Source organism: Oryza glaberrima, chromosome 9, assembly GCF_000147395.1.
Source record: "Oryza glaberrima chromosome 9, OglaRS2, whole genome shotgun sequence".
Taxonomy (NCBI): Eukaryota; Viridiplantae; Streptophyta; class Magnoliopsida; order Poales; family Poaceae; genus Oryza; species Oryza glaberrima.
In genome coordinates, this window is record NC_068334.1 from 11,311,558 (window position 1) to 11,339,458 (window position 27,901).

The window sequence follows — 27,901 nt, forward strand, 5'->3', positions numbered from 1 at the left end:
CTTATCTCTTTCCCTCCTCACCACACAGCGCGAGGGCCAGTGGGACTGTGGGAGCGGAGAGACGATGAAGACGTGCCGGGTACAAGTGCTGATGAAGAACAGCTGAATAGAGCAAGGCGGAAGGATAGATAGAATACGCATTCGAAGAATAAAAGTGAGCAGTGAAATGAAAAGGATGTAAGTCTAACATGTGGGGTCCTAGGAATAGGCGTGTATCTAACAAGTAAGAAAAATGGAACAAGACAGGGAGAAAGGATATTTTGAGATACGTATCGTCAAATTAACATTTTCAGCATACTTTGTGTCAACTTCGACACTATCCAACCAGGCATCCTAAAGAAGATAAGTGCTTACATCACTCAACTGTAATTAAAATTCCATGATTGCAATTTGTAAACTTTAAACATAAAAACAACAGCACCTTGATGTCGTTGCCCCTTGCATACTCCACAAAGTTTCCGTTTTCGTCAAAATATCCTCCTCCCTCTCTTGTTCCAAGTTAAAAGGCTTTAGTTAAAAAACTCTGATTTCTTCTTCAGTTCTTCTTCCCATCCAAAGCTCCAAACAGAGCCGAAGAGAGAGAACAAAAAAAAAAAAGAAAAAGAAAAGCAGAGAGCCCACGCACGGTGCACGGTGCACGGTCCACAATCTGACAAGCACCCACCCACCGATCTGCCCCCTCGCTGCTGACGTCATCTCCGCCGCCACCCCCGCTCGCCGCCGACCCATGGAGCCACCGCCGCGGGGAACCAAGCGCCCGCTCCCCGCCGACGCCGACGCCGCCGGCGGAGACGACGACGACGGCGCTCTTCCCGGGTAACCCCCCCACAGTCCAGCCCCTCTTCCCCTCCCGCTTACTCCCCCCCCTTCGTCTAGGAGATTCTCCCTCCGGCTAGGGTTTCGGCGTTATTGCTTCCCCCCTGCGTGTGGTTCTTATGGAGTTCGGGTGTGACGTTGGCAGGGAGCGCAAGCCGCGGTTCCCCAAGGGGAAGAAGGCCAAGTACCGGGACCCCGCCGCAGCCGCCGCGGCGGAGGGCATCGACGGCTTGATAAACCCCGAGCTCGCGGCGGAGCGGCGCGCGAGGCGACGCCACCGCAAGGACGGGGATGACCAGCAGGGAGTCGCCTCCGACGTCAGGGGATTCGAAGTGCGATACGAGGTAGGCCGTGCTTTCTATGGACTGAAGTCGCTAAGCTTGTTCTGCTTCGTGGATTGGATATAGTTATCTGGCTATACAGATGATTTTAGTGTTGGAATTGCACGTATTTTTGGAGTAAATTTTTGTAACCTGGCATTTTGTGGAAATATTCAGTAGACTGAACAAGTTTAGTATCCTAAGAGCATGCGGGATTACACTTAAACCAAAGAGGCTGCAGGGATACTTCAGTGGAAATGCATTAAGATTAAGATGGGAACTTTTGTTATGGATGTCTGAGTCCTGGTTAATGTTGCTGCAACTTTTTTATCCTACTTGAATGAGTACTGTGAACTAAGGAACCATTTTATAGTGCATATGTTTTCCCCCTTCATATTCTGAGTTAGAAAACACTATTCTCTGCTTCATTCTTTTTCTTGATATCATATGAATGTTGAGCATGACTTTGATGCTATCCACCTGGCTATCATTGTTGGATAACACTGATTTGATGTTCAACAGGATAGTGCAAATTTGGTTGATGATGGCATTCGACTAGAGCCTTTTAACTTGGAACAAGAGAGGGAGGAAGGATATTTTGACGAAAACGGAAACTTTGTGGAGTACGCAAGGGGCAACGACATCAAGGTGCTGCTGTTTTTATGTTTTAAATTTTACAAATTGCAATCATGTAATTTTAATTATAGTTGAGTGATGCAAGCACTTATTTTCTGTAGGATGCCTGGTTGGATAGTGTTGAAGTTGACACAAAGTATGCTGAAAAGGTTCAAAAGAAGAGAGAGAAAGAGAAAGAAGAGGAGTTCCAGGATCTTTCATCCGATGATATTGGAAAGATAAAAAGAAGAATAGCAAACATACTTGAGCCAGGCGAAACGGTATGTTTGAGTGTCTATTGTTTTTATGTATATGTGAAGTTATCACCCTATCTAATATTTGCCTCTTTGTAACCAAATAAATGCCTTTAGCTAAGAAGTAAGAAATGTTAAAGCAACTATGCTGTGCTTAGGCATCAAATGATATTGTAAAAGCACCTAATTCTTTTGAATGAGTTGAACACTGACCCTAAATCCCTAATCCTGTTATGCTATCAAATTCTCTCTTTTATTTGATGTTGGATATAGATCAATCTGTGCTGTCCGTATTGTGGTAAGTTTGGGGTTATTGTTCTATGCCACCGAATCTATTAGTCATGGGAATTCTAGTAAGAATTTTCTTTTAAGTCTCCAGAAAAGGTGCTTTGAATCAATTGTTGTACCAATTATGGGGAAAATGATATTGCTCTTAAAAAGGCACCAGATTTCCAAATGGAGCCTTATATGACTGTCCAAATTTAGTGATTTTTAACTGTAGTTATCCATTATCTTAAAGAGTTAAACCTGATAGCGTGATATAGTGGTTGCATATAAATCTTTGCTGCTGATGCTATGCTCGAACTATTCAACCCAACTTGCACCAAGGACAATGTTGTTTGTTGCATCATGCTATCATGTCAGCTTAATACTGAGCGAAGTTACATGCACATCCTTTGCTTCCTGCATATTTCTCCCTGTTGTGTAAAAAAGAGCATATCTATGCCAAACGAATTCCCCGTAAATTGTGACTTTCATTGCTTAGCAATCTCTAGGAACATATGTTTTTGCTATTCTGATTCTAGAGTGTAGGCTTACTAGTATTCTTGAAAAACTTGAGAAAGTGTCAGTTATTAATGCATAATAATGGTGTGTTGCTTCTCCACATGATATTTACTTGGCTTTGTGATACCTATTATTAATGGGACATTCTTTTGCTGGTCGTAACATTATGTGCTCCTCACATCATTGTTTGAGTTCTTGACTTCCCAATGTCTAAGGATCGTAACATACCCTAATAAAGCAGAAACACTGAATGAACCAAAAAATTGTTGCGAGACAAAAGAAACATGTTCTTTTTACTGGGAACAGTAGAGGACACCTTATGGTTAGATTTTTATGTAAAACAAGAATTTTATGTAAAAGAATCATGTAGAGTCTTTTGTATCAATAACTTCTGTGCCTACTAATACTTTCGACAATTCCCTGCCAGATAATACAAGCTTTGAAAAGATTGAAGAATACATCCAGTGATAAGCGTGGCAAGATGACTGAGGGGACCAAACGTATCTTTGATGAGCTGACAGAAGCTGCCATGAAGCTAATGGAGAACGGAGAGTATAGTATGTGCTTCTTTTATGCTTGATTCTCATTCTGTTTAGCTCTTAGCCTTCTGTTAGTCATTTCAGTGTGCAATTACGTTGTGTAGCCTTATAGTGATTTGCATCATCTTTACATCTTTATATGTTTCAATGTAGATGTTTATTCAGATGATCGGGAGACTTTTGAACGTGAGGCTGGTTAGTGTCCTATCACTAGCTAATTTGATTTCTGTTTTGCGGTTGTTATGTTCCCTTTCTAATGTTTCTACTTTTGTTACTTTCCATTTCTTAAATTTGACTCCCTCTGTCCCAAAATATAGCTACTTGTTCAGGTGCATAGCCAGAAGTAGCTATATTTTGGGATGGAGGTAGTACTCATGAGTTTTTTTTTTACTTCTCTCCATGTGTATGAAAATTGTGTCACTCTCATCATGTTTGTGTAAAAGATATATTTTTTTGCCTATGTGGTTACTTTGGTATTTGAATTTCCCAAAAATATTGAGCTTGTTTTCTTGTAAAATGCACATGCAAAATGTGGGTGCTTGACAGCAGCTTTCAGTTCTTTGACATTATTAGAAAAAAGCATGTCGAGTCCATAGGTGTTTTGCTTGCTGTGTTGATGAGATGCTCTGATTCTCTTTCTTCTAGTAGAAGCAGATTCTCTGCATTGCTGCAGTTAATACATGCATACATTGACCTGTTGAAAAGGAACATGAAGTACAATCTGACAGCCCCTGGGCTGTTCACACATCATTGGGGCATTGATTTCCTTTTGAATAAAAGCTTCATGTTATCATGTTCATGTATACTGGTGGTAGATATAAATCTATTAGTTAACTTCACTGGGCAGTTAAACATATAAGAACACCATGTTTCACCAGTTAAAGATGCATCCACTACAGAAATTGATAGAAAGTGCCAAAAAAAAGAGAGCAGCATCTAGAGATTGTGGAACTGAAAACAGTGCAGTTACTTGTGTACCAGCTCTATCAGTAGTGTCTTGTGGCTGTATGTACATTGTATTTTAAGTGATTATGCAAATTATTCTAGAAATGTATCTTAACAGGGATTGCACCTTCTTATGTGCTTCAATTTTCATGCTTTTGCAGCGGGTTATGAACGTCTGGCACGTGCTCGTCTTGGTCTGCCAGAAGCTGAAGAAGATATGTTTGCAGACAGTCCAAAAGATAAAACCACTGCCTCGTTACTGGATATGGAGCCTGGTCCTTCAGCTGCCCATACCTCTACAACCACCACCACATCTAAGGAAGATGACAGTGACTTTGACATGTTTGGTGACGATGATGACAAGACCGATGTCAAACGTGATTCTGATGCAAATGCTGTAGGTTCAGGTTCGAATCCTGAACAAGTATCTCACGATGCTAATGAAACCTCAGGTGCAGAGAGTAAGTTGTGATATGCTGCTGATTTCTATTTGTGCTTGCTAAGCAACACGAACGTGACACATTTCCTTTGTAACTTTTAACAACTGTTGTTTCTGTTTTGATAAGTCTTTTTTTTGTTCCTTGCAGAAGGTGAGAATGGAAGTGTGAGCTCAGATTATGTTTATGATCCAACTTCAGGGTAGGTTACAGGTTTTAATTTATGCTACCATACTCAACTGTTACAGCCGATTTGAGTATCTCAGTTCTGGTTTTCTTTACTATCAGCATTACGACAAAATTATGCAGCCAATGCTGTAATTTTTGAATAGTTAGGTTATGTTAGTTACATTTGCTTTCCCGTTTTTATGCAGTTATTACTATAGCAGTAGCACGGGCTATTACTATGATTCTACATCTGGATGTTATTGCTCTGCATCTACAGGAGCCTGGTATTATTCTCCATCTTTCATTTACATGCAATGGCATTGGTTAGCTTTTGCGTGGGCTGTTTCCTTCTGGATGCAATAACACTATCTGTATGCTGGACAGTTCCCCTTTTAAGTACTTACGTCGAGGCCCCATTTTTATCACAATTGTGTATTTGGGTGCCATGAACCCAGTTCATGACAGAGTTTAACATCTGCCAAAGGATGGATTGTTGGTGACCAACTTGAAGTAGAATGTTGGTAGCCAATGAACGACTTGAAGTAGTCCATTGCCTATTTTCGTGTGGAATGATTTCAAGTTGACATTTAAGCCTCCTATTCAGCTTACAGCTTAGTTGAGATACATGGGACAATATTCTTTAACTCAACTTCTAAATCCTTATGAAAATTTCTGGAGAAATGATATCCATGCAATTTAGAGTATAGCATAATATATTGTTTCCCATTTTACCCATATCTGTGTTCTGCATGTGTTCACGTCATTTTGAAAAATGGAATACCATATGGTTGATTTTAGCACTGACCGTTGCTTGTGAAGCATCTATGATTCATTACCTATGTTACTATGCCCACTAACATCCTGATATCCATGTGCCAGTTATTACATATTTTAGCTTCATTCTTTAGACATGGGTATGTGCCACATGGCCATTCAATTAATATTCCTTCAAACAAACTTTGATGGCGAGAGCTCATCTTACTAGTTGAGTGTGTGGGTGCATTCAGAGCGAAAATACATTTTCCCCATGCACTTGGTATACAATAAAGCTGCATATTATTACATAACTTCAATTGTAGCAATATGAATTCCTAATTACCAAATTCTTATTACAGTTCTCTACAACTACCAACACTAACTTTATAGAACTGCATGTGCTTATTTTATCTACCATGTATTTCAGGTACTCGTATGACGAACAAACTGGCGAATACAAAGAGATACAGTCTGAACAAGCCAGCACGGTCAATGAAACACCGGGAGATGGCATCAAAGAGTAGCCCGAGTACTTGTAATTGGCTCTCTCTCAAGTTAGCTTGTTTATTACACAGTGGGATGTAGCTTCAGTTTTTCGGTAGAGGGGCATTCGAATCTCACTTTTGTTTGTACAAGTACGGGGAGAATGAAAGGCTGTCTTACTACCATAGGATTTTATTTAGATATAGAGCAGAATGATCCGCTGAGTGCAACCCTTACGCCCACTTCTTTATTTTGCATTGCCCCATGGTCCATTTCCCTGTACAAATCTGTGACATGTAATATTCCCTGCCATGTTCAGCTTCACTGTGAGAAAGTCTCCATTGGCGTAACAAGACGAAACTATGAGATCAGAATGAGGTATCTGTTGATTCCAAGTTAAAAGCCCAGTTCTCCTAGTTCTTGCTATTGATTGAATTCTAGGATTAATCAACTAATTATGGATTGGTCAAGCTGAAGAAACTGGCCTCCAAAATTGCAAAAGGTGGTCAAATCTGGAAGAAAACGAAAGATCAAACAGAAACTGAGCCGCACGATTGTGTGTGCTGGAAACCGACCCGCGTCGCGGTTTCTCCTAGAAGGTCGGAGCTGCTTTGGCTTTGGTCTACAACGAATCAGCGAGCCCGTGACACCGGGGATCGGATCGAGCAGAGATCCGATCGGAGGAGGCAGACGGAGAAGAAGAGTCAACAGACGGATCTTTGCCTGCCTGTGGTTTCAGCCTGTTTTAGGCTGTGTATGCGATCATTGCTGAACACAACTACTTGGCAATTGGCATGTTTTGCAATCATGGTATAAGCCCGTAGCCTGTTTCTCATGACAGGTTCTGCGGCTATATATGATGGCGGTTGAATGATAGTAAGACAATATCCTTTCATCAGAAACTCCTTACGATTTCCCCAAAAAAAAAAGAAAAAGAAAAGAAACTCCCTACTACTAATAACGTATAAATATAACTACATGTAACAATATATATTCTATCCATCCCAAAATATAATAACCTATAATTGGATGAGATATCTCCCAGTACTACGAATCTGGATAGCTTCGATCCTAGGAAATGTTTCATCCGATTTTAGGTTTTTATATTTTGGAACGGAGGTAGTAGTTATTAGATTTTAGTTATTTAGATATACATACATACTATCCAATAGTGTCCAAGGCGCCCCGTCTATCACGGTGAAACCCATTTGTTATATTTTAGAGGGACATATTTATAGTCATAAGATACATTTACTATTTCACGAGAACACATTTTATGATAAATATTCTATCATAATGTAAGATGTATTTATTATTTTACGAGAACACATTTAATAATCATGGAGGACTACATTCATCTTGTTTGGACTGAAAATTATTACATTGGGTTATAGTGACATATACAAGATGCCTCCGTACCACCCATCGTCGGCCACCTTGGGTCTCTCCTCTCCCATTCTCTCATCGACTTATCCTGTCATCTCCTCTCTGGCTATTTCCTCCTCCACTTTCCTTCTCTACCCACTTCGACGCAATGTCTGACGACGGTAGCGGGGAACCTGCTGTGAGGGTTGAGAGAGCGGTGGCGGTGAAAACCATGAGAATCGAACAACATCACTCGTAGGCGCGATGGTTGGAGGCGTGGGTGCGTCGGCTTAGGTATCAGGTGAGGCTTGATCAGCGGTCATGGTGACCTTCATGTGGACTTCGACGACAATCTATACGTCTTCGACTCGGAGGAGGAAGACACTGGGTGGATACGAACTATGTCTGAGTCGGAGACGCAAGAAGCGGACATTATTGGCCCCTATGTCCTCGATTCAGAGGATGCACCAGTGGGAGACGGCGCCTTCTTTATCCCGGAGATACAAGATCCAAACATCATAGTTTATATTTGAGGTTACTGTTGAGATAATTTGTAATTTTTTACGCCTACAAGTTCTAGCGACTAGTGCTGTGGATTTGTTTTATTTGTGTATTATTTGCCTCCCACCGTGCGTGCTTGGTGTAGTAATAGTTCTGTAGTTGCATTTTCACCATTATATACTCATCATTGCTATGTGAATATTATTCTATCTGTCTTTCTTTCTCATAAATAATTTATTAGGGGTATTCAAGTTATTTGCCTTCTCACTTGATACTTACTCCATCCTATAAAAGACAATCTAGTGCCAGATATCCCAGTAAATCTGGACAGCAGGATGTGTCACATCTAATAATAGATTGTTTTTTTATGAGATGAAGGTAGTATGTGAGATATGTCCTATAGCTGTAGTTATACTGCGACGGAGGGGGTATATAAAAGTTCTATAGATACGTTCTGTCCTGTTTCGTGCAGGGAAAAACAATCGATCAGCAGCAGGTTTCCGGAGAGCCCACAGTGATCCGATGTTTTCGTCGGAAGACTCTCTCACTCACGGTCGGTAAAATCCTGATCCAGTCCGATCGACAACCGTTTTGAAGCCTCGAGAGTCAAGAGTCAATCCCAGCTTGCATTCGCACGTACGTACGTGTGCAGCTAGCTACATCCAGTTGATCAGCCAACATTTTTCCCTCCTTAATTTTCAGAGCATTGACCACAGCCAAGATCTAGGCATGTCAAAATTAGTATTGATCTGCTCATGACCGTGCATATATATGTATATATCTTCCCGGCCAAAAGCATAGTATGTCGTGTCTCCCTCTCCACCATGCCTCCGTCTCCGGCTCGCCGCCGGCGGCCGGCCGGCTGCAACTTGAGATCGATCAAGATCGAATCTCCACACGTGCGTCAAGTGTGTTCATAACCACACGTGCGCATGCATGTGTGTTCTTCAGCCCAGCTTAGCAACTGCTTCCTCCGTTTCACGATGTAAATCATTATGGAAAATGCTAGAATGATTTATATTGTGAAACAAAGGGAGCAGTAGAATGTATTCTGGAATCAAATTATTTCGGTACAAACTGATAAAATAAAAAATAAACTTATTTTGGAATGGAGGGAATATTTTTAGTAAAACACTTTCGGTTATAAAATAAATATCACTAGTCAAAGCTAACTAGCTATTTTTTTTAATTGATTGAATTAATAAAAGACAACTAAGCATAACGTACATAAGTACGAATTAATGTATAGGCGTGACCCAAGTAGAGACGACGTAGCAAGCTAGCAGGCGACAACACGTACGTACATACGTCGTCGCCGTCGTCTCCATGATGGTATTGTACGTGATCACCTGTTCAGGGCTAGCTAGCGCTAGCTTAATTAGCTCACATGAACCACGGCCAAATACGGAAACAACTGGGGGCGACCCGACTACGACTAGCTTAATTACCAGCAGGTTAAGCTACTTTTACTAATTAAGAAGCTACTACTAGCCGGATTAGGACAAGAAAGTTCGTATTCCAAGCCAACCCGTGACAGTACTCCCCTCCCCCTGAGTCGAGTCGGAATTCATCTCACGAAACAGCACATGCGTTTTGTTATACAATTCAAGCCATTGACATGTCCCGGTAATTAATTAATTAATTAATTTAATTATATGATCTGAGTTCGACTTTGACCACCATATGATTAATTAGGAGTATAGTCTATGATCCGTTTCCTATAAATACCAGCTGATCAATGAGCTAGCTAGCTCAGCATGCAATAACCATACTAATTAATTTCCAAATCGTCAAGCTCTAGCTAGCTAGCTCTCTACCAACTTATGCAGCAATTGGGCAGCGTCACGGCGGCGGCGCGTGACGTCGGATCGGAGTCGAGGAAGACGGCGGCGGCGGCGAGGCCGTCGTTGGAGGCGTTGGCCATGGCCGGGTACGAGTACGAGCACTGGCACCACCACCACCAGAGCGTCGGCGTCGATGAGGAGGAGGCGCCGCCGGTGCACCTGCTCGCCGTCGACGCGTTCCTGGAGGAGGCGGTGCCGGCGGACATGGTGGCGGCGGCGCGGCGGGAGGAGGAGGCGCGGCTCCGGCGCGGCGGGCGGCCGCGGAGCCGGGAGGACGGCATGAAGGAGATGCTCAGGCTTTGGGCCAAATCGGTGGCCAGGAAGGCGATAGCCAGCGTTGTTGTTAATTAAATTAACCAACAATAACCATAGGATTATTGTTGTATATGCAATGCAGTAGCTAGGATATGCTAATTGTTTTTCTTCCTTGTTAGATTCTTTTCTTGTTAGGACATTGATTGATTTGTTTGATTCGTTCTATTAACTGATGAAGACGATGTTGTCATGTATTTGTTTTCACATGATGTTGCAATAATAATCATTTGATTATTTTTTTATGAGAAACACACGTGGATCTTCCGGCTAGCTCCACAAGGTGGTGGGCTAGACGACCTAGGTTCGAAGCTTTACCCCTTCTAATTATTTAATGTTAGGTCATTTCTTAATATTCGTGCTAATAATTTTGTTTTTAAGTTGTGTTTAAGTGATCAAAGTGGATCTCTCGGTCGATGCTCGATGGTTATATTAAAAACTTCAAATCCAACTGCTTTTATTTGCCTCCTTCCCTAACCAACCAATCGACTAGCTTCTTTTTTCTTCGACCGAGCTCACTTTACATATGTTATTTCCTAAATTCCTACCACCTCACACTCTTGCTCATCGTTAGCTCACAAAGGGGTTCTCGTGGCACTATTACCACATGTGTACACCAATATTCTAAATCTCTGGCTAAGCCTCTTAGCGGTTGAGCTCTCCAACAGGTAAGAGCAGTTATAGCCGGCTATAGCTACAACTAAAAAATTTAGCAGTTTTCTAAAATATAAGAAAAAAATGACATCTTATAACATGAATTCTCTGCAAATTAATCGCCGAAGAGATGAGCCATGTGGCAAGTCCCTATTCACGGAACGGTCTCCACGCAAAAAAAAAAAAAGGCGAACATACATGCATCGGGAAAGATCGAGAAAAGAAAAAAAAAAGAACACTGCGTTGTGCTATGGGAGGGCCTAGCATTCAGCCAGGCCTTGCATACACGTATGGGCCTGACGCCCCCACGTACCATTCGCATGAAAAATAACTAAAGAACTGCAGTAGATTGTTTCTCATGTATCAAACTCCCATCAAGAAAATCCCTCTTGGTATACGAGGCATGTGCATGCTTGGCGAACAGAAAACTATAGAGAATTATAGGGAAAAAAAGTACTCCCAAAGATAATTTTTTCAACATTAAAAATAAGAATTTTCAGTCTATTTTTATGAACTTTGATCATTAGTTTGAGTTTATAAGATCATGATAGTACTTTTCCAATTAACTTTATATATATTATTTTTATGTGTTTGATAAACTAAACTATGGCTGCGTTATTTCAGGGGAGTTGGGAAAACACTCCCTCCGCATGGATGGAATGTTATTAGTGGCCAAGTTACATATGTTTGGCCAAATATTTATGGCCGGATGGAGCAATAGAAAACTGAATAAATAAAAAATGAAGGGAAAGAAAAGGGGAAAATATTAGGATTTCTAACCCATGATAATTTTTTTCCGTAAATGCAATTACTTCATACTAAATCAAAATCGAGGTAAGTAACTTCATGATAGTAACATCATATATTTCTAGAAAATAAAACAATAAATAGTGAAATTAAAAGCACCAAACAAGTAGTTACAAGAATCTTAGTATTAAAAATCTTCAAATACATACAATCTACTACAGGTTTAATTGAAAATAAAGAAAATATAAGCAAAATTACAAATACATAAGCAAGTAACACTAAGAATTTTCATATAATGTCGAAAATACAGTTAAGGCAAGTACCATTACCATGTTGATATCTTATATTTCTATAGAACTAACAGCAATTGCTTTGGTAGAAATCAATAGCTTATAGTAATACACATGGTAATACATACACACATGGCTATAAGTTTATTGGCGTGCCAACCGGCACGCTAATTTTCTAGTATCACTTATTTGATTGCACATAGAGTTCATCACCAATTCAAATTTCATCACCAATTTAAAATCGGAAAACATCATATACAAAACATTTGGCATTTGAACAATCTGAATCAGAGAATGTTTTCTTGTCTGTATATTGCTCCGGCAGGGACATGCTGCTGCTCGGGGTCAGGGACGCGATGGAAAGGAGGATTGGTGAAGGGGGTAGGGAGGAATGGTGGCCGTTCGTCGTTGGGAGGAAACAGCAGCCCCTGCCACCTCCAGGAGAAGAAGCTGCATCCACCGCAGCTGCGGCCAGGAGAAGCACCGCCGCTTCCGCTGCCACAGCATGTCAGAGCGACTGCCGTTGCTTGGTGGGAGGAGCTGCGCTGCTGCTTGGGGGCAGGAACCGCCGCCGCTGCCGACCACAATCGCCCCTGCCGCTGCCGCCGCAACTTTGGGGATGGGAGTCGGGGATTAGGGGAGAAGAAGAGAACACGGGTGTGGATGGGGAGGGGGATTAGGGTTTAGTTTTGGGCTGGGCTTTTGGCCTTTTGGGCTGAACTTCATGGGCCTCGCAAGTCAAAAGTATATTTTTCAGTTTTGCTGCCGCTAAGTGCAGCTATCTTCGGCTATTTTGGCGGCTATCTCCGACTAACTGTAGCTATTAGCGGCCAATAAATCGTAGCGTCAAAATTGGTATATCCTAGCTATTCCCCTCCCCATTCTTTATCTTTGGCTATAGTGGCAGCTATAGCCGGAGATTTAGAACATTGGTGTACGCACATATCTTAATTTTTTAATTGATTAGTAACTGTATTACTAAAGGCAGAAAAAATTCATTGGCTTATCAAATTCTCTATCAAGCTATGAAAAAAATCCAACAAATAACATAAACAAATCGTTCACCACTGATCCGCCGCCCCCTATTTAACCTATTTCTAGTTACCTCGTGTTCATCTAACTCTATTATTTTGATCTTAGCAAAGAAAAGGGATTATCTTTTGACAACAAGAGTTCTTTGGTTGGAAAAGGTTCTTTTAAGGAAGAACTTTATTTGTTCCTCCATTTGAAATGGGTGTGATACAGAGAAATCTTCTTATTTCTTGGCTATCTTCATTTTTTCCATTACTTTTCAGTCTAATATTTTGTTTTCGTTGAATCTGTTTTTCAATTGAAGAAAATTATAATGGCAGAGATCTCCCATGTTGTTATTCTGTAAAAAAAAAAACTGATAACAACTTTAGTGTTGAACCGAACCAAGAAGTATTCTTGATGTGTAGTTGGTCTAATGTGCACCCTAGTAGTAAAAGGCTAAATGTCGTTAAATAAGGTACTTACTCCTTTAACATCATTTACTTCAAAGCCCATGCAAACGTAATAAAAAGCACAAATTATTTTATGGGGTTTAGTTTTTTTCTGCCCGGTTTTTAATTCTTATTACCTTTTTTACATAACACTAGTTTTTTTTAGAAAATTCACTGGGGGGGGGGGGGGAGAGATTCCTCACCTGAATTCATTGATCATTAGGACGCAATAGGAATAGGAAATTCAGTTATACATCAAGAGAGCGAATAGATGAAGAAAAAAGAGATTTCCAAGCCGAGACTACATGACGATCATCAAACTTTAGTCGCTCAGCCCACATGGTGGCTTCAGTGACACACATAGTGAAAACCCGAAGCAGGGAAGCTTCTTCATGTCTGAAGACCACTCCATGGCGATGATTCCAAAGGCACCAGAAGCACAAGAGATAAAACACCCTAAAATGTTTGCCAGGAATTTGATGAGGCGGGAGAAGGGAGGCCAGCTCGCTCATTGATGTAATGTTGATCTGGATATGAAGGTTGTTCCAAAATGCTGCAGCAAAAGGGCAATGCAAACACAAATGCGAAGCCGTTTCTTCAGGGCTATTTTAAAGATCACAGTCAGGGGAGGACACAATGTTTTTCTTATGAAGGTTTCTCTTCGTCGGGAGTCGATCTTTAGCCAGGAGCCAGGCAAAGAACTGGACTTTGAGCGGAGCCTTATTATTCCATATAAACATCCAGTTGGGGCAGGGGGGAAGTCCGCAACATTGAGCTAGGTATGCATGGCTTGTCTTCAGAATATCATTGTTATGAATTGACCTACGCACATCCATTTGGCCATTTGTCACTGGGTGCTCAGCCAGGAGGGCACAAAGGCATGTAAATTGATCAGATGCAACCGATGATAGTCGAGGGGGAGGGGGGGCAAAGTGCCCCCTCAAATCCAGCGAAAGGACTTTGGCCACCGAGTCATTTTTGCTGAGCGAGTGTGTGTATAACGACGCAAATTTGTCTGCCAGGACGCAGTCACCACACCAGCGATCATGCCAGAACGAAGTTCGGCAGCCATCCCCCACCAGAACTGAGGTGTTGTGCTGAAGAAGCGGCAGGAGGGTGGTTAGTGAATCGTAGTGAGGGCCGAGTGAGGTTTGCAGCAAATTGAAATTATAAATCTCTTCCCAGACCCATTTAGCCTAGGTGGAATGACCGGAGTGAAGGTGATGAAGTCTTCTTATGAGTAGTGCATTATTTTGTTTGCCTATATCTTTGATCCCGAGTCCTCCAAATTGCTTCGGTGTGCAGATTGAATCCCAGGAAACTAAGCACCTTGCCCCACTGCAAGTGTCTTCACCTGCCCAGAGGAAGGCTCTTCTCTTTTTTTGTCAAATCTTCAACAACCCCTTTGGGAATTTTGATGGCAGACATGGCGTATACAGGTATGGTGTCCAGGACAGCATTCACCAGCACTAATCTCTCCGCATATGATAGAAGGCGAGCTTGCCAGCCAGCAAGGTATCTGTCAGCTCGAGCGATCATTGGTTGTAATTCTCCTTTTCTAACCTTAGATGGAGTCAAAGGCAGGCCGAGATAGGACATGGGGAAATCCTCAATTTTGCATTGGAGGATCTGAGCGAGGCTTGCAGCCTCATCCTCCGGCGTGTGCATTGCGATTAGAGTACTTTTGGCATAGTTGATTTTCAAACCAGACGCAAGAGCGAATTGATCCAGGGTGTTTTTCAGCAGCTGGATGTCTTGTATTGAGGATCTGCAAACTACAATTGTATCATCCGCATATTGGAGGGTAGCACATGTTTGATCAGTATAAATAGGAGAGCAGAGATCCATGAACACCACAGCTCAGGGAAGCCTCTTACACGGAGAATTTCAAGGAGACTGATCCAGGTCACCGAGTCGAATGCTTTGGCAAAATCCAATTTAACGATGGCAGTGGGTAACTTCCTCTTATGACAGCATTGAATCAACTCACTTGCATAAATGAAGTTTTCAGATATACTTCTTCCTTTCAAGAAACCAGTTCGGTCAGCATCAATGAGCTCGGGGAGTACCATTTGCAGCCTGTTAGCAAGCGCTTTTGCAATGATTTTAACTAAACAGTTTTGCAGGGAAATGGGGCGGTATCCATCAGGTGTGTTCACCTTCCTAGGTTTTGGAATCAGGACAATATAAGCTCTATTAATTTGCTCCAGATCAGCCTCATTTGCGTGAAAACTCTGCATCATTAGCATAACATCAGATGATATTGTTCCCCAGGCAGCCTGATAAAACCCCGGTCCAAACCCGTCCGGGCCCAGCGCACTGTTCCTGTCCATTTGCCGGATTGCCAACAGTATTTCAGTCTGGGTGAATAGAGCGATCAGACTGTCACAATTCCAAATGCGATGACTATACAACGCTGCAAGATCAAAATGCCACTCAGGATTTGAGGTAGACCATAGAATTGCACTGTAATAATCATGCATGATCGACGCCTTAGCAGCATGATCAGAGAATTCGACACCCTGAACTTTAATCAAGCGTACATAAGTTTTGCGATGATTGTTGGACGCATGGGCTTTGAAGAAATTAGTGTTATCAATCCCCAGCTTAATCCTTCTGATCTTCCCACGTTGCTTCTAGTACGCTGCTTTTTGAAGCTGTAAAGAGGTGAACTTCTCTGAACAAGCTGCCTGCGAAGGCAGCTCTCTGGGTCCCTACCGACGCTGAGAGTAAGTTCCGCCGGCGACAGAGGCCTATTCTCTTCCTGAAAGTCCAAGTAATCAATAACAAATCTGCAATCGTCCTCCACTCCATCCGTCCTTGTTTAATTTTGCCCAGGCTTTAACATTGGATCGAACTTTTTTGAGGTTAGCAGCAATGACCGCCGCCCCATCAACATCCCCCTAGGAGGGGTTCCAGTTTGCTAGCGCAGCCGGCAAGAAGGATGATTTATGAAGGTAGGAGTTTTCGAAACGGAAGATTTGTGGCTTGGGGACTTTAGTAGAGGCTGAGACAACAAGAGGGACATGGTCCGAAGTGGTTCTTGTGTTAGATTTCAGGTGAGTCATTGGGAAAGTGTTGCTCCAGTCTAGGTTGATAAAGGCACGGTCTAGACGAGCTAAGACAGGTTCATCCCTTTTGTTCGTCCAAGTATATAGTCTATCTAAAAGGGGGAGCTCAATTAGGGATAGCTGATCAAGGGTATCATTGAACTTGGAAGCAAGGGAGGAACGGAAGTAATCGTTGTTCTTTTCTGATGGGGAACGGATTAGGTTAAAGTCTCCGATAAGAAGCCAAGGTCCCGAGATGGTTCTATCAAGATCAATCAGCTCAACAAGGAAATCATCAGTGTAGGCCTGGTCGGATGGAGCATAAACATTGGTGACAGTGAAGGAGATCGAATCAATCAGAGATTCAAAAGAAATCGAAAGCGTATGATGACGAGAGATATACTAAGTTTTCAAGAGCAAAGTGCTATCCCAGGCAGAGACCAAACCCCTCTCGTCCCGTAAGATCCAGTGGACATGAAATCAGCAAGATAGGTGGGAAGAAAAGCACGAGCTTTCGCAGGAGTAACAATTGCAAGCTTTGTCTCTTGCAACATAACTAGAAGAGGTCTTTCACATAATATATCATTAAGAACAATATCACATTTAGTCTTATCCCCTAGGCCTCTAACATTCCATGAAAGAACAGAAAGACATCGAGAGTTAGCAGCCATTGGAGAACCTAGTAGCACCATAGCTAAATAAGGAGTAGATAGGAAGGGGGTTAGCCGAGTAGGGGAGGACCAACAAAACATCCCTACCCCAGGAGGCCCATTGCTTAAGCCGCATCTTCATCCAGCGTAGCTAGCACCTTGTTGAGCTGAGCAACATCATGGTCATCCAGGCCACAAGTGACAGCCAGATCTTTGAGCGCTTCAGGGGTGGTTGCAGAGTCCCAATCAAGTAGCTTATGCTTAGCCACCACCTGGTTCAGCTTGACAGAGCACTTAGAGAACTGTTCCTTCAACTTCAGTCTGGCAGCCTTCCCAGCAACAGTCTGAAAGCGAGCTGCTTCCTAAGCTGCCAGGCGACTGCTTTGCCTGCACTTGACAATCTCCTCATTGGCTCGCTTCTTGTCGCCTTTGGCTTTCCTGACTGAGTAGGTCTGATCTGGTTCAGTGTCTTCATGAGGGATATGTTCAGTCAGAGTCGGCAGTGATAAGTCTTTCAAGTGCCTGATCACTAGATCATCCACCAACTCTGTGATATGAACTGAACTCCAAACATGCAGGTTCTCTTCAAACTGAGGAGGAGGAGCTGTAAGCGGAACAACAAAGTCATATTGGAGATTGTTCTGTGTCCCCCCTCCCGCATTCTGATTCTGATTCTGGGGCTGACCAGGATTGATTGGAGGCGGCGGTAGTGGGGCTTGAGAGAAATGGCGTCCCGGGTTAAGGACAACAAGGACTGGGAAGTGGTGTGTGTATGTGCCATTGTCATCGAAGTTCTAACTCGCGTCCCATGTCCTGATGATCTTGATTTTTGCCACAGCAATATCACCATTTCGAAGCCACACAAACATAGCTGGAAGGACCGGCTGGCCCGGGTATTGTTGGACAACCAGACAGAGGAACGACATGTCGTCCCCATATACACATTCATCATCGATTTCAATCACAAAAGCAACCCCAATGAACAGGTTTCTGATACGGCCTGGAATGCGGTGTTCAGGGGGCCAATCCAGAACTTCCAACTCAGTTAACTTGTCAAGCGGTTGGTGAAAGCGGGTTTCATTGTCCTCAGGATTCTCCAGGACAAGGATGTGCCCTTCTGCCATCATGGTCCCAGGGAAATCCACCACAGCATCCCGATCCTCAGGAGTACTAAATCTGACAAACATAGCTCCCCTCCTAGCAGGGTTCAAGGAGAAGTGAATGTGAGTGAGGTACTCTCTCATTGCTTCCCAGATCACACGCGACGGTTCTGAAGCCGCAGGGTACAGGAACGCAGATGCATAGTGAGCAGTAATCCGCATGTCAGCATAGGGAGCAAACACGTCATAGTGGAGAGGGTACATGCGAAGCAGTTCTGCAAAAGCTGGATTGAGCTGAGCAAGAAACTGGTTGAGCTGGCCTGTCTGCGGGCTGTCGGCTGAGGAAATATCATCTGACTCAACCTCTATTGAGGAAGAGCTGCTCGGTGTCCCAGCTGGACGAGACCCACCCGACCCCAGGTGAGGTAAGCGAGCCCTCCCCGATGCAAGTGGAGGGGGGGACCTACTGTTGAAAGAGACAACAAGGACACGAGCAGGTCAGCTTGCAGTACCCGACTCACACACAAAGATGTCCTTCACCTCATCTGGTTCACTAATGACTGGCAGAGCAGCACCAACAATCAACAGGGGGGATTTCCCCTTCGGTCTAGACGGACCAGCAACCGCGGTGCGGTGAGCCGCCAGAATAGCCAGACATGGGTGGGGCAAAGGAGCAGGGGCAAACAGTTGTTCCAGATCAAAAGATACCTCATTATCCTAGTAGTTCAGACCTCCATCTTGCCCCTCGCTAGCAGCAGTCTGGTCCCCAGCCAGCATGTCAGCAGCAAAAGTTGCAGCCGGAACATCATCTTCTCCACTGAGCACTTGAGCAGTCGCACTCTCCATCTTGACTGAGTGAAGCGAGCTAGGATAGGGTTTTTTTTGGAAGTGGTGTTGCAGGCGGAGCGGTGGTGGCGCAGGATTTTTGATCCAGCGGCTTTGGAAGATGGGTGGGCGAGTTGTTGGTTGGAGGGGATGGGTGGTACGGGAACTCGTGGGGATTTGCCTTGGCGAGAGTGAGGCATGGCAATCGGACTGGCGGTGCCCCGTGCCACGGCAAGCTGCACAGACAACGGGGTCTCAGCAGTACTCAACTGTGTGGTCATGGCTCAAACAGCGGAAACAGCGATGGAGCATGGAGAGGGGGGCTTTCCGCGGCGCAAGGTTGGAGGTGGACGAAGGGCTGGTAGGTGGGGCGAGTAACGCGTCGCGGTAAGTGCGGTGCTCAGTCCTGGAGGAGTCGGCAGATGGGAGTAAATCATCGGTAGGCAGAGCAGCATTAGTGGCTAGAGTAGAGACTTCCTAAACTGGCATTAAGGTCGGAACACTGTTACTGCATGTATTTTGAACTGCCACGTCCAAGGCGGGAAGAAACTTTAACTGAGAGGAAATCTCATCCAGCTGATTGAGGAAATCTGATTTCACAGCAAGAACAGCTGATTGAATGGTGAGGTGGAGCGAGATCCCTTTCTGTTGCATCACCGACGAGCCCGACAAAATCATAGTAGAAGCCACATTGGAGCTAGCAACCTCTGTACGGAACAAGCCTAATCCCAAACTGACCACCAAGAAGGATTGCGAAAATGAACTGAACCAGAAATTCAGAATGTTCTTAATGGAGAATGAGTTAAAGCTAGAAGTCCTAGAGGAGACTGCAATCCAAAGGGGAGCAATCCGGTCAGAGCGGTGTTTAAGATCACCCGAGGGGCAGACAGAGGAGTGAAAGTTGTGCAAAATGAGGCTACTGAAAAGGGCACCAGGTTTTAGAGGAGAAGAAAGGTGGGGGATAAACCGAGCGCGGGGACGAAGGCATGTCGAGGGGGGAGGGGTGGGGAGTAGGGTAGACCTGTTGTCGACAGCTACAAGACGACGCTCGAGAGCTGGAGGGGCTCTCGCGCCGGCGGTGGAGTCGCCCCCAGAGTCGCTCATCCCTCCTCCTATCGTGGTCCAAAAATGAGAATTACATTTTTAGAGTAGGCGTTATTATTTTTATTTTAGACATGGTAATGTTTCAAGGTAGGTAATTTTTTTATGTGACGGAAATATGATTGTGGGGGAGAAGTGGAGGATGACTCAATTTTCACATAAGCGAAATTAAGAGTAGCTGAGCCCATAGCACATCAAACCCAAGCAACAAGGGAAGTTTATATAAAGAAGTATTTTTAAGAGCATCACTAACACCATCTCAAAATATACCTAAAATTTTAGTTTTGAGAATCCTAAAACAAAATTTTGAGGTGTTTAATTTTTCATTGCTCTAAAAGTTGGTTGAAATTGGCTTCCTAAGAATTAATAGGTAGGCCCCCCAAGAAAAGTCCAATAGAAATCATCCCTCCTTTCCCACGAAATCACGTTCGCACATGCAATTGGGAACCAAAGTGTGTCCCTATAAATGGATAACGATGATTGCGGGCTAGGAAATAGAAGATAGTAGGAATAAGACGAGAATCGATTGGAACCGATTAGAAATGATATTAAGATGCTATTGGAGATACTCTAAGTGATACTATCTCCGTTCCTATCATAAATTATTTTATTTTTTTTAGTCATACTTATTTAAGTTTAACCAAATAAATATAGTAGCACAACACAAACATATAATAAAAATATTTTCAATGTTAAATTTAATGAAACTAATTTGGTGTTTTAAATGTTAATAAATTTTTCTATAGATTTAGTTAAACTTAATAAATTTTACCAAAAAAAGTTAAACGACTCATAATATGAAACTATGAGAGTAGTTGGCAATTAACACTAATGCACTCTGGCTGTTGTAAATGGGCTACTTAATTTCCACGAAATTTTAAGGTACTCGGCAGACGGCAGATATTTAGGGTGTGCTTAGTTCTTTGGGTGTAAAGTTTTTGAAGTATATGGACGCACATTCGAAGTATTAAATGTAAACTAATAACAAAACAAATTACAAATTCCGCCTGTAAACTGCGAGACGAATTTATTAATCCGTTATTAGCAAATATTTACTGTAGCATCACATTGTCAAATCATAGCGTAATTAGACTTAAAAGATTCGTCTCGCAATTTACATGTAGACTGTGTAATTGTTTTTTTTCCACATTTAATGTCCTATTTTTTGACTAATTTTTTTTTTATGTAAACAAGGCTTACATCGATTTGCACATAATTTCCATGCATTTTTTAAAGCATTTCGTACACACATTGACCAATTTGCCCGAGTACAATAATCGCCGCCGCCTTGGATCTTATCTTGAGAAAGGCTACTCTCTTCTCTTCTCTCTACTCCAGCTGCAGATTCTCCCGTTTGTTTCCCCGCAGAAAAAGGGCGCCAGTTCATCATTCCTCGCCATCACATCCACCCGAAAAAAAACAAGTCTTTTTTACTCTCTTTCTTCTTCTTCCCCCGATCCTAAATCCCTCCCTGTTCTTGCTGCTGATCTCGAGTTGAGTGAGTTGACCCTCATCCTCCCCACCCACCCGAATCTCGCGGAGCCATTTCGCGTTCTTGGAGGAGTTGGGGAGTTTTGGTGTTTTTGGATCCGAGGAGCGTGAGAGTTCTTGGATCTCGTCGCCCTCCTCCTCCGGCAATGGCGGCGCTCGCGGAGCACCTGCTGGGTTTGTCGTCGGCGCCGGTGGACTGGGAGGCGGAGTCCTACCCGGGTTACGGCGACTTCGCCGTGCTCCCCTTCCTCGTCGCCTTCTTCCCCGCCGTCCGCTTCCTCCTCGACCGCTTCGTCTTCGAGGTAAAATCTGCGCATTGTCTCGTTAGATCCGAGATGCCCTTGGGATTGCAGTGTTGAACTGCAGGTGGTAGACTTGGGAGTTGTTAATGGATCGGTTTGATTATGTTAAGACTGTTAGATAAAAGGCATCTGCTTTTGGGTGTCAGAATTTTCATTTTCAATTATGCAGAGTTCTGTCGTGCAGATTTCATATGCTGTTGAAATTATGAGCATGGTGAAAATGAATGCAGTATCTTTCGATTCGGACTCCGCGCGATTGGATTGATAAAAGATGTGTTCATAGTTTGTTTTCATGTGAAGTTGGCTTCTTTTAGTACTAACAGTTAGCAAGTTGGTTGTGTGGTTGATTTGTTCCCTTTAATACAAAGGCATAAAGTGTAGGCCTTGATTGTGTTGAGTTGCTTTTAATTGGAGTACAAGGTGACGCGTTTATGGTAACACTTTTAACCATCTCTGCAATGATTTGATACTAGCAGGATACAATTGTTGATGCAATGGTTGCATGTGTCATATTTGTGCAATACCTGTACTCCCTTGCATGCATATATTATAGACTTATCGTCTTGTTCAATTCGCAGTTATTAGCAAGAAGGCTTGTACTTGGAAAGGGGTATGACAAACTTGCTGAAACAGATGAAAGCAGGAAGAAAATTAACAAGTTTAAGGAGTCAGCATGGAAATTCGTCTATTTTCTTTCTGCAGAACTGCTATCACTGTCTGTAACATACAATGAGCCATGGTTCAAGAACACCAGAAATTTCTGGGTTGGGCCTGGTGAACAGATCTGGCCTGATCAGAAGACAAAGTGAGTGGAAAAAAAATAATCTATACCTGTGAAAAGGTTTCTGTCACACTGAGTTTTTTTTTCCTGTTTTCTACCTTATTGCAGACTCAAGCTTAAGGCTGTCTACATGTTTGCTGCTGGATTTTACACATATTCCATCTTTGCTCTTTTGTTCTGGGAAACAAGGCGGTCAGACTTTGGAGTCTCAATGTCTCACCATTTGGCAACTGTTGTTTTGATCGTTCTATCCTATATTTTCAGGTATATTCTGAACAATTTCCCAGATAAGGTAATTGCTTGTATGTATGGCATTCCAGCTCCACAAGCTATATTTAAATATTATTGTGTTTTTCGAACAGATTTGCTCGCGTTGGCTCTGTTGTTCTAGCCCTTCATGATGCTAGTGATATATTCTTAGAGATTGGGAAGATGTCCAAGTACAGTAGTTGCGAGGGGCTAGCTGTTGTAGCATTTCTTCTTTTTGTGGCTTCATGGATTCTTCTGCGTCTAATAATTTTCCCGTTCTGGATCCTAAGGAGCACAAGGTAAACTCATACCTGCTTATATGCTGCTCTGGCATCTGGTGTTATCTACGCATCTCTAGCCATTTAGCGCTATAATCGAAAAGAGCACAACGGCACAACTACACAACTACACTAGAAAGACTTTAAGAAACTTTGTTGATCAATGATCTGGTACCTTTTTCAGCTATGAAGTACTGCTGACCTTGGACAAAGAGAAGCATAAATTTTACGGCCCCATATACTACTATGTTTTCAACAGCCTTCTGTTCTCACTTCTAGTTCTTCACATATATTGGTGGGTACTAATATACCGGATGCTAGTCAAGCAAATTCAATCTAGAGGCCGTATCGGCGATGATGTTCGATCTGGTAATTGATTCCTTCATGTTACTGATTTAAATAAGTTTTATTTCTAGGACTGTATATTTATTTGTCTCATAAAACTGCTCACTATCAAACAGATTCTGAAGGTGAAGAAGATCATGAAGACTAATCTGTGGGCTGAATGCTTAACTGAAGAACTATATATAGTGATCCCTACATGAAGATACATCATATTGAATACCTGATTCCCAGACCAGATCAATTTTCAGTATCAAACATGGCAACCATGATTCACGAGTTGCTAGGAGGCTGCTTGCGCTGCCATATACTTTATGAGAAAAAGTTGATCAATGTTTTCCCCCCTTATATCCTCATTTATAAGAGAAATATGCAGGATAAGTTCGTTAATTCATTGGTTCATTCTTGTAATTGTGCAGACGATTAATTAATTTACGGTGCAATCATGTAATGTTCTGTGGAACTCGATTGTAACTTGGTGTATCTTCCATTCTAATGGAAATTCTGGACAAAAAATAACCTGATATTCTTTACACATTCTTTGTTTCATTTTCCATCAAGTTCCAGGTGTCGTTTTCTTCTGTAGGGTTCTAACTTTGCCATCTATCCTGTCCACACAATCAAACATTTACTTTTGTACCCAATTCTTTAAAACAAATAAAACAAGAACCTGGGGAAGAAGCACAAGAAAGAAGGTATCAATGGAGGTTATAAGTTGAGAAAACTTGTGGTATTCACCGAATATTTTACAAGAAAACTGAATACCAGAATTAACAACAGTTAGGAGGCATGTCAATTACAATCTGAAAGATCCACAAAGAATAAATTGTGCCTACTCAATCTCAATTCTCAGTAAGGAAAGACCTCAGACATGAACAATGTTCACAATTTGCAATATATTCACTTGTGTAACTGTGTAAACAAAGTCAGTAGAATGTTCAGCAGGTTTAAGACGAATATTTTTCCATAAGCTTTTCGACATGTAGAATTATGTCATCGATGTGAGGGCGCATTGCAGGTTGTGGCTGAAGCATCCAGGTAATAAACTGATGAAGTGCATCAGGGTAAGGAGGGCTGGGTCCTGCCGGCCACTTCAGCGTGCAGTTGACAATGGCTAATTGCAAGCTTCCTCCAGATTCACCGAGAGCATACTCAAATGGTGAAACATTGTACCTAAGAAGGAAAATGATTTAAACAACAGATAATTATTAGGTAACCGCAGGCTATAACTCTAATGGATCTGTGCACTGCATTCTTTAAGATTATTGACGGGATAAGGAGCTTTATGAAATAAAATAGTTGTACTTGACTTTGAACTTCTACAAACTTGAGTTTAATCTTGAAAAGACTATTGCAGGATCACAATTGGTAATTACTTTCACCAAGTATCTAATATATATTCTTTAAAACTTTGATGGAATGTATTCCCCCAAAAAAAAATAATGGAATGATCATTTATGACATTGAATTGAGCAAAGTTGCCAATGCTGCTAATAACATGACATGCATGGTTAATTGAGCGGAGTTTCTAAAATCGTGTAAGTAATTATGTGCCCAAGCAACTGGAACAATAGCAGACCCACAAACACTTAGAATGAAACTAACACATTGACAAGAGATGAACAGAATCAAAGATTATCATATTTTACTCATGAAGAAGACAAAGCGAACTTACATGATAGCATAAAGGGTGCATCCTAGAGACCAGATGTCTGTCCTCTCATCGATATCGGCATGACTTGGGCAGTCCCACAGTTCAGGTGCACGGTAAGGCGCAGAGCAATGTTCAGCGGCCCATTCCTATAGTAAAGCAAGATATGAACCGTCATGTCTAGACAGCAAAAGACCAATGGTTCTCCAAGTACTGGTATTCAACTTCTTCTGAGTAACAATTGCATGTTAAAGTGAGTACTAAGTTTTTACATGATTATTTGGCCTGGTATATCCACCAGTTTATGGGGAGATAAAAATACCAGTTATAATTCATAGTTCAAACATAATCACTCACAGCTGTAGAGAAATAAAAATTTCACCAGAAAGAAAATGCTCCTATGTACTAAAACATCTGAATAGGTGAACAGAATATCTTTCTAGGATAATGGGAAAATATCCCAAAAATTGAGAAAATTGAAAATCAACAAGAAGAGCTATCTCTTAAAATGCTAGGCAGATGAAAGAAACCTGCAATCGTAATGCTTCAGCACGAGAACGGATTTCTTTTCTTGCAGGCCTTGCACTTCCAAAATCCATTAAAGTTGCAAGAGGTGCTTGTCCTTTTCTGTGAGTTATAAGAACATTGCCAGTCTTAACGTCATTATGGGCATATGGTGGATCAAAACTGTGCATGTGCTTCAGTCCTTCACAGAGCTGTGATGATCCTTTATTAGTATACAAAGGGGAGGTGCGAGATGGTAATGAAATACTAACTATTATTCAAGCAAAGATAAGGAGATGATAATCCAGAACAGTTTTCTTACTTCAGCATCTCATCATTTAATGTGTGTTAGCAATGTCATTGATATGAAACAGCGTAAGAGAAACTGTTAAGATGATCATCTCTCTATAGACAAGCCCAGGAAGAAATGTTGTGAATTTTATTTTGACATGAAAGTTTAGAAGGAATGAGACATAAGAGCATGTACAAGAAGAAAAGAAAAATCAGTACTACACAAGAGAAGTCAAATCAGAATGGTACAGTTTGACTTTTGTGCTCATATTTTTGTTCTTCAGAAAGGTAACGGAACACTAAGATAGATAATTTCGTTTTGAGCATCTCAAGTTCTCAATCAACTGGGGCCAGTCACATACAAGTAATCAGTTCACCGTGACTTCAAATTTCTCAACGACATCAATAGTGTTGATATTATTGTCTAGTAAAACTGCTTACCTGTTGGAATATTCTCAAAACATCGATTGTTGAATAGAATTCCTTCCTGGATTGCATGACTTTGGCATTGTCAAACAGAGTACCATCGATATAGACAGGGAAGAGCAAGTAGGCTTCATGGTTCCAATCTCCCTGTTGATTCTAAATATATGAAATCCATAGAAGTCCTCTTAGAATGAAACAGACTTGCATAGTATACGGTAGGTAATAATTTGCCTAACCATTTGTGACCATACTTATTGCTAATTAACACTATGGGCTTATGGCAGACCCTAAATATCCGCATTACAGAATCCATTTTGTTGCTGTATCTCTAGGATGTACTACCTAACTAACATGAAACAAGCATATGCTTCAGATATATCTAGCATAAATCCTACAATATCATCAAGCCCAAGCGCACAACCAACTCGCCAAAATCACAGCGATTTCCTTAAATCTTTCACATTTCCTGAGACTTGTCATCCTCTAGCACGAAAAAAAGGCGCTGAACAGAATGTGACCTTAACTGCTATCACGGCATGATCAAGAAGCGGAAGCAGGTTAGAATGGTTGAACAATGACGAAACACGGATCTCCTCCTTCACCAGATCTAGCTGTTCCTTGCTCTGTATCAGCACCTTCTTCATAGCATATGTCCCATCCTCTGTACCAACGGTTAAAACATACACGCATCAGAAATCTCTCAGGACTCGAAACAACTTCACAATAGTAAATAATCTCCTGAAAATCCCAGATTCACCCCATCTATTCCAATGAAAGAAACTCTAATTGGGTTACAATAAGCTCTGAAATTACAGAAATTCCACTCATTCCATCACAACACTCTTACTTGATTACTCGAAGTGGATCATGAACACAATTTACTACATGGTTTCGATCAGAAAACCCCCAAGATAAATTTTCAAAGTCTTGTCCACCAAGCGCAAATCTTATGCGGAGAACCTTCGAGCAAACCAAGAACAAACAAACACGAGGGCGAAATCAAGAACTCGCCAAGAGGCGCGGGGGCGGTGGGGTTGGAGCAGGATCGAGCGGGGAAGAACCTGAGGCGAGGGAGGGGCTCCGGCCGCGCGCGGCGTCGGCGGAGGCCTGGTGCTCCCTGACGAGGTAGACGAAGGCGAAGCCGCCCTCCCCAATCTGGCGCAGGACGCGGAAGCGGCGCTCGTTGATCCACACGTCGCCGCCGCCCGTCGCCGCGTCGTAGAGGGCGTTGAGCCCCGAGATGGAGCAGCCCATGCCCTCGCTCGCCGCCGGCGAACTCCAGCGGCCGCGGCCTCTGGTCTCCGGTGAGCCTCGGTTCGGTTCGGCAGGTCCACCAACCAGTGGAATGAATATGACTTTGCGTCTTCTTCACTTGCTCTCGTTTCATGTTCTTCAATTTATTTATTTATTTATTTGTTATTTACTGTTGGTTTAGGTTGACCTGATTTTATTACTTTTTGTAATTTCTTTTTAGAATTTGTTAAAGGGGTTCTAAATGAATGTTGCAATTTTGGTTCAAATTTAGTGATTTGTAAGCAGGGTTCCTAAAACCGATGGAAACCGGT

The 27,901-nt window shown here is 42.4% G+C and overlaps 3 protein-coding genes across 7 annotated transcripts; 2 read left to right on the forward strand and 1 right to left on the reverse strand.

Annotated features, from left to right (window-relative positions):
- The first annotated feature begins 557 nt into the window (after positions 1-557).
- LOC127785265 (uncharacterized) lies at positions 558-6,479 on the forward strand. 2 transcript variants are annotated; one of them, XM_052312701.1, is made up of 10 exons: positions 558-816; positions 962-1,160; positions 1,659-1,784; positions 1,874-2,032; positions 3,219-3,348; positions 3,484-3,525; positions 4,437-4,736; positions 4,863-4,914; positions 5,087-5,164; positions 6,064-6,479. In XM_052312701.1, exons 1-10 carry the CDS (start codon positions 728-730, stop codon positions 6,158-6,160), a joined length of 1,272 nt encoding a protein of 423 aa, XP_052168661.1. In that variant the 5' UTR covers positions 558-727; the 3' UTR covers positions 6,161-6,479. The 2 variants fall into 2 exon arrangements, with proteins under 2 accessions (XP_052168661.1, XP_052168659.1); XM_052312699.1 differs by having other exon boundaries at positions 613-816; positions 4,437-4,727.
- Positions 6,480-21,336: 14,857 nt separating this feature from the next.
- Positions 21,337-24,040, forward strand: LOC127785378 (ASC1-like protein 1). The gene is made up of 6 exons (XM_052312813.1): positions 21,337-21,814; positions 22,393-22,619; positions 22,704-22,859; positions 22,958-23,143; positions 23,307-23,491; positions 23,584-24,040. Exons 1-6 carry the CDS (start codon positions 21,659-21,661, stop codon positions 23,613-23,615), a joined length of 942 nt encoding a protein of 313 aa, XP_052168773.1. The 5' UTR covers positions 21,337-21,658; the 3' UTR covers positions 23,616-24,040.
- A 157-nt stretch (positions 24,041-24,197) lies between these two features.
- Positions 24,198-27,716, reverse strand: LOC127785377 (uncharacterized). 4 transcript variants are annotated; one of them, XM_052312812.1, is made up of 6 exons: positions 27,398-27,716; positions 26,861-26,997; positions 26,352-26,483; positions 25,646-25,831; positions 25,140-25,264; positions 24,198-24,637 (listed from the first exon to the last, which is right to left on the reverse strand). In XM_052312812.1, exons 1-6 carry the CDS (start codon positions 27,588-27,590, stop codon positions 24,412-24,414), a joined length of 999 nt encoding a protein of 332 aa, XP_052168772.1. In that variant the 5' UTR covers positions 27,591-27,716; the 3' UTR covers positions 24,198-24,411. The 4 variants fall into 4 exon arrangements, with proteins under 4 accessions (XP_052168772.1, XP_052168770.1, XP_052168771.1 ...); XM_052312810.1 differs by having other exon boundaries at positions 26,352-26,492; XM_052312811.1 differs by having other exon boundaries at positions 26,855-26,997.
- Between the last annotated feature and the right edge of the window lie 185 nt (positions 27,717-27,901).